Source organism: Quercus suber, unplaced genomic scaffold (assembly GCF_002906115.3).
Source record: "Quercus suber isolate HL8 unplaced genomic scaffold, Cork oak 2.0 scaffold_53, whole genome shotgun sequence".
Taxonomy (NCBI): Eukaryota; Viridiplantae; Streptophyta; class Magnoliopsida; order Fagales; family Fagaceae; genus Quercus; species Quercus suber.
In genome coordinates this window covers 219177-226279 of record NW_027069518.1, presented here as the reverse complement: position 1 = coordinate 226279, position 7103 = coordinate 219177, and the positions used below count along the sequence as shown (strand labels likewise).

Below are 7103 nucleotides of genomic sequence, written 5' to 3'. Positions count from 1 at the left end.
CAAAATCGAAATGAATTTCCCATAAAAGCAATAAAAGTTGCCTATCCCCAATCCAACTTTTGATTCACTTTATTCACAGTATCTTTCCCTTTGGGTTAAGAAACTTATTTTACTCTATAAACTCAATAACATAATATTACAAAATAAAATAAAATAAAATAAATAACATAACAAAAGGGGGACTGTGTTTTTTTTTTTCTTTTCTTTTTTTTCTTTTTTCTTTCATGTATGTAAATAGGAGAAAGTCAATACAAGTTTATGACATGAAGGATGAAGTTTTTTATAAAATTTAGAACTGAATTATCATTATTATAAATTTTATCATATAAGCCCCACAAATTGATGTGCTATTTTTTTTTAAAAATTTATTATATTATTGATGTCACACCAATCATATTCATTATCATATCAATTTGATATTAAAACAAGAATGTTTGAAAATTGATTAAATAGTTTTATTTTTTAATAATTTTAAATAGAAGGAAAAACTTAATCCATTTTCATAAAATATGAGACTAAATTGACAAAAATTAAACTTTTAGAATTAATTTGACAATTGAAATAAAAGTGAAAGGACTAAATTGAATTTTTACCACTTATTTTTGGGTAACACTTAAATATAATTTTATTTGCAAAAGGTTAGGTTCCCCAATTTAATGGAAAAGGATAATAGTATTGAATTTAATTGTTGTTGAAAAAGAAAACATTATATGTGCTTTAATGATCAATAAAATTATATGTTTGAATCTAAGGTGTTATAATTAATGAACTGTATTCAAATTTGCTCTTTAGTTATTGTGTTTTTGATTTGATACTAACCATATTTATTACCATCTTAATTTATAATAATAAAGAGAGATGCTACGTCTATAACAATTTTACAACAAATTACAGGTGGTTAGTTATTATTAATTCAAATTTGAAACTAACACTAAGATTACTTTTTGCCCCAACAATAACAACCAGTAACAACCTACCATTTAAGATTTGTTATAAAAATATTGTAAAAATATTGTAGACATATCATTTCTCTAATAATAAATTTAGTATTTTCCTAAAATTTGCACACTCACCCCTATTAGGATCTAGGTGTTGGCTATTAACCTTGTATCAAAAAAAAAAAAGAAAAAAAAAAAAAAAAAAGGACTATTAACCTTGCCCATTTAAGATAAAAAAGCAAGCATGAGTACCTAGTAAAACACAATAACAGTTGTCTCAACCAATCATTTGTCACCCATTTTAGGGTAATGTCTCAACCAATCACTGTCCTGTTGCACAAAAATGCCCTTAGAACTTAGTCATAATCCACATGGTAATGCAAAAAATAACCATAATTTTGCATGTAGCAGAAGGTCATATCTGTCATTTGGAACTTTTGGCTTTTCATGTTTCTGTTTTTTCTTTTTTAGCAAAGGCTTTTCATGTTTCTCAGAAAGGCAAGTTGAACTCAAAGAGTCCCAAACATCTCTGGGTTTCAAATGTGTACTTTATTTTTTTCATTCCTGCTCTAAAATCACTTCTAAGTGGTAGAATTATCGTTCTACGGTTAGACCTATTCGTTCTTTGCTTTTACAAGGTTAGTAGCTTTTTCACAGATTGCCCATTTGGAAATTTTTTCTCTTCATGAATGCCCACAAATTGTATTAATTTTTGCACTCCAGGAATATTGTAAAAATGGGTTTATGTTTTTTTTTTTTTTTTCGTACAATTTTGAATTTTTGGCATATACCCAATCACACAGATAAATTTCATATTCATTAGCAGATTGAGAATTATATTTTTTTTTAATAAAAAAAAATCATGGGTTGATTTCTTCACTGCCATTTAACAAGTAATCTATTTAAAAAAAAAAAAATTTAAAGAATAAGATTATTGTTTTTTGGATTGGTATGATAGGATTTGGAATTATGGGTTTGCATCTCTTGGTGTGGACCACCTCCATTCTCATTCTCTTCTTGGATTATTGTTTTTTGTATTAGTTTTGTGATTTGGGGGATTAGATGAGCTAATTAGTTGAGCCATGGATTTGATTTTATCGTTTTCAGCATAATTTGGAAATTGTTTTTTGGTTCGTTAATTTGGGGATATTTTTGTTAATTTTTGTATAGGTTAGGAGCTTAGGTCTGTGTAGAGCTGAAAATTTTGACATGTACAGTGAAAGCTTTTAGCAAAATTGGAGAAGGTTTGAAAAATTAGTACTTGCACTTGGTTTATAATGATTTTGTGATGAAAGTAAACCGAATTTGTATAGGATCGTCAATTCATTTCACGGTTAAGATTCTATTTTCTTGTATTTAACGGTTTACATGGTGCCTCGTGATTTGAAATACATATTAGATTTGTAATATTTAATCTGAAGTATTGATTGAATCCATTTCGGATGGAGATTTGTATTGAGCTGAATTTTGGATTTAGTAAGCTTTCAGTGGCATTGGGAAACTGCAAAATTTAGTGGTTGCACATGGTTCATGGTAATCCCGTTAGTTTTTGGATGAAATGGGAATATTCCTGATAATTTTGTGATTAAAGTAACTGAATTTGTATAGAGGTTAAGGCATGCTTTGTATTGGACCTTAGCAATGCGTTTAGCTGAATTTTTTATATAAGTGTTTAGTTTAACTGGGAAAGAATGAAAAATTTGTAGGTGGGTATGGTTCAGGATACTGTTGTTAATTTTTAGATACTAAAATGGGAACTTTTTGACAAGTTTGTGATAAAAATAACTGATAATTGTAACTTATTCTGAAGAAAAAAAATGTAACTGAATTTTGAATAGAGGTTACGGCACGCTCTGTGTTGGAGCTTAACTCTGTGTTGAGCTGAATTTTGGATATGTAAGTTTCTATTGAATTGGGAAAGGATTAAAAATTAGTGGTTGGACATGGTTCAGACTAGCGTTGTTAATTTTTAGATGCTAAAATGGAAATAATTCCGGCAATTTTGTGATAAAAGTAACTAAACTTGTTTAGGGGTTAGGGCACACTTTCTTTTGGAGCCTTTTTATTTTTATTTTTATAGTTTTTTTGATAAGCAGAAATATGGGTTGGAGGCTTAGAGCTTTGCTCTTTGTTGAGCTGAATTTTGGATATAGTAAGCTTGTAGTTGAATTGGGAAAGGGTGGCAAATTAGTGGTTGGATATGGTTTAGGATGATTTTGTTAAGTTTTGGATTCCGAAATGGAAATATTTCTGACAATTTTCTGATAAAAGTAACTGAATTTGCTAGGGATGGTAGAATGGTATGCTGTGCAGAAAGTGACTAAAAGTGATATAATGAGGTTCATTCAGTGTTAAGAGCATTAATAGATTATATACTACGAGTTAGCTTCTTTCTGAGGTAGGCCTTGAGCATTCTCTTCAAGGTTCAACTAATTATATGAGTAGTTTCTAATTGCTGATGATACTAGGTGCACCTGTGAGACAGATAGAGAGAGTATAATATAAAGGATAACTATTCTATAAAGACATTGGCATATACCCAATCACACATAATTTCATATTCATTAGCAGATTGAGAATAATTCTTTTTTTAATAAAGAAATCATGGATTGATTTCTTCACTGCTCATTTAACAAGTAATCAATTTCAAAAATTTTACTTTTAAAGAATGAGATTATTATTTTTTGGATTGGTATGATAGGATTTGGACTTATGGGGTTTGCTTTATGTTCTTTACCATCGTGCCAAGACGTGGATTGGTTTTTGGTTTATGCAAGATCCTTTAAATATAAAAATATTGATGCGTGAGCTTGCTATAATATGGATGCACTGTGCAAGAATTCAGATATTGGTTACTCCATAGAGTACACCTTGTAGAGTATTAACTTCAATTGTGGGTGGAAATAGCTTACCTTGGAAAGTCCCTTGTGGTTGAATCTTTCCTAAACCAAAAAGGAATCCATTTTTGTCTTGGGCTAATGATATAGAACAATTATTATGAAACAGACGCCATAAGTTCAATTCTTGTATCTTTTTTTTTTTATTTTTTTTTAAACCTCAATCAGATTGACAGTGTTGTTAGAAATATAGCTTCAATACATGGGTCCATTTGGTTAACACCAGAGTGGTGTGCAAAGTGAAATTTTAACATGATAATGATAGCGTTTGTGTCAGTAACATAGGGAAGTTGGTTATCTTTAGCAAGCACATCATACATCCAGATGTTCTTGTAAGTTATGGGTCCGTTTGGATTGAACTTATTGTTGCTGAAACTGAAAACTGAAAACTGAAAACACTGTAGCAAAATAATTTTTAAATGTGTAAATAGTACCGTGGGACCTATTTTTAATATTTTTTAGTGCGTGAACAGTGCTGTGAACAGTTCTAAACAGTGTTTTTTGTCTCTAAACAGTAAAATCATGTGATTTTACTGTTCACTGGCCGGGAAAAAAGAAAAAAAAAAAAAATGAAAAACTCAAACGTGGACGCACACTGAAAACGCAGAGGCCAAACGCCCTCTATGCAATTTACAACCCTTTAGGATTGCACTGTGGTGGTTGCAATATGATGAATTTATTGGCAAATCACTAGCTTTCCTTTGAAATTGCAAGGGTTGTATTTCTGCCTTTGTGGATGTGGAAATGATTCAGCTAAGTAGCATTTTAGTATGGAGGCATAACACCAAAGGAATGCAATATGAAAAATTTATGATAGTTTTCTATCTACCAAGATTAATTATTAGCCTGCTTGAGGTAGCCCTGAGTTTATGTGTTTCAATACATACTTATACATGCAGGGAACATAGGTACATTATCCCAAATGCAGGACCTTTTGTGACTCACATTTAGTAGAGAGACTTGTTGTCGTGCCCATGGAGATATGCACAATGAGAGCTATGTTTGTTCTAGTGTTGCCATCTTTATGTGTATGAATTTGCCATTGGATGTAATTTTATTCTATTCTTCACATTACTAAATATATATCAGAACAAAATTATTGTTTAAAGAATCAAACTTGTCATACTTTTATGGAAGATAATCATATTTTTCAAAGATATGGAATTGTGTGGATTGACTACTATCTTTTTACAATGTACAGTTGCACTTCAATGCAAGATTTGTTCTTCAGATTTCATGAAGTATGAATTTGGCTGTCATCTTCTTCACACATGGACACAGCCAAAGTAGCCAAGACTTGCATACTTGGTGATCGGAACACTAGTGACATTATTATACGGTTGAAAAATAGAGAAGGAAGACCGGAATGGTTCTACTCCCACTCTGCCATTCTCATAAATAGAAGCAAGTTCTTTGCCAGTCGGGTCTCCCTTCCAAACTCTAGTACTTGCATTGAGATTCACTGCTCAGAGTTTGACTATGATGATTATGTTGAACTTTTGAGGTTGCTTTATCTCCCTGTAGACTCAATTCTGGAGTCGTTGGGTTCTGTTAAATCTGCTGTTGGTATTCTTCAAACAGCCATTGCTATACATTGTGAAGATATCACACAGAGCTGTACCCGGTACTTGGAGGCTGTTCCTTGGGACGACAAGGAAGAGGAACTAATTTTAAAAGCAGTTGCTAAACTGGGTCCAATGGCCACGCCCATATTAGCCAGGATCCAACCTGTAGATGCAAGTGCCACAAAAAATGTTTTTGTTTCTGCAGTTCGCTTTGCCATGTCCATTGGCAGGCCATGTCCTCCATTTGGAGATGAGCTCAAGACTTCTGCTCAAGAACAAGTTGAATTCATGCTGGGGGAAGATGAAGATATGCCATTAATTACAGCTGATGATGAAGTAAAATCGGTGGTAAGAATTGGTCTTTCCAACATTTGTTCATCATTTGAGAACGAGTTATCATCACTCCTTTTGGGGTCCAACCTTGTATGTGATACAGCAGAGGATAAAATTTTGCAGACCTTATCCGATATTGAATGGATGTGTAACATACTTCCCAAGATGGATTTAATGAAGGACTTTGTGTTCAAGTGGGCTGAAATCTCTGTGAGTGTTTTAGGGATCATTGAAGATGAGAAACTTGCTTGTGTTATGTGGGGTTTGAAAGTAAAGTTGATACAAGTGACCGGAAAAGTCTTGGAAGCAGTTGGCTATGGCAATGTGATTCTTCCAGCACCATGTCGGGTGCAGTTGCTAAAGACATGGCTCCCTTATATAAGAAAGATAAAACCCATCTTGGATTCAAAGGGTAATGAGGATACAGAATTTCCTTACATGATGACTGAAGACCTTTGCCAGAGCATTGAGGGGGCAATAGTCTCGTTGATACTGTCATTGCCATCAAATGATCAGGCTGATATTCTGGCAGACTGGATGAAAACCGAGCAACTTCGGTTTCCTGATTTGACTGAGGCATTTGAGGTCTGGTGTTACAGAACCAAGTCTGCAAAGAGAAGATTAGTGCAGGGCTTAGACAGTGTTAACAATGCCACTGTCAGCCTCTGAGTTCTCTCTCTGCATTTTGTATTATAATTATTTTCTCAGCTGGGATGTTCTGTGACGATTTCAGTCATGTATTTTGATGGAATTAAGCTCTATTTTTTGTTGATGTTGCTTTAAGTTTCATTTCCTTGTAGTTTCCATGCACCTAACAAGGCTAACATACTCATACTCCCAACATATTATTAAATAGTGGGCATAATTAATAGATGATCATTGCCCAGGTAGGTTCATTTTGGTGGATCATACCAAACAAATAAGAAAATCGATCTGAACTTGCAAAATGGTCTAATAGCATTTAAACAACTAGAACATATATTGTTTGGGATTGGAATTCTAATTGAATGTTTCATCCTAAAGACTATAGTGTATGTAAGCACACTAACCAGCTTTAAGAGTGAAAGTCTCATGCGTCACATGGTTTTAGTCATGAATTCTCTTTGTATACTTCTTTTTGGAGAAATAATAACTAAATGAGTTATTATTACTTAACTTTAGAACTGGTTTCTAACTAAATGCACTAAGAGCATTCACATCAGATGTTGCAAAAAAAAATGCCATTTTGCCACGCCAAAGACCTACTTTATTATTTTACCACATCATTTTACAACATCCCATTTATCAGATGTTTTATCATTTAATTCTATACATTAAAATAATATTTATTACACATTAAAATAATATAAACAACACAATAAAATAATATA

General features: G+C 32.5%; 1 protein-coding gene across 3 annotated transcripts; it reads left to right on the top strand.

Moving 5' to 3' along the window:
- Positions 1-1411: 1411 nt before the first annotated feature.
- On the top strand, positions 1412-6516 carry LOC111992349 (BTB/POZ domain-containing protein At3g05675). 3 transcript variants are annotated; one of them, XM_024024211.2, is made up of 3 exons: positions 1412-1576; positions 4735-4863; positions 5037-6516. In XM_024024211.2, exon 3 carries the CDS (start codon positions 5107-5109, stop codon positions 6400-6402), a length of 1296 nt encoding a protein of 431 aa, XP_023879979.2. In that variant the 5' UTR covers positions 1412-1576; positions 4735-4863; positions 5037-5106; the 3' UTR covers positions 6403-6516. The 3 variants fall into 3 exon arrangements, with proteins under 3 accessions (XP_023879979.2, XP_023879978.2, XP_023879977.2); XM_024024210.2 differs by lacking the exon at positions 4735-4863 and adding an exon at positions 2109-2182; XM_024024209.2 differs by lacking the exon at positions 4735-4863.
- Positions 6517-7103: the final 587 nt, after the last annotated feature.

Bases quoted from the DNA above. Each gene is read 5' to 3' on its own strand.
- LOC111992349 (XM_024024209.2), top strand. From the start codon at position 5,107: ATGGACACAGCCAAAGTAGCCAAGACTTGCATACTTGGTGATCGGAAC.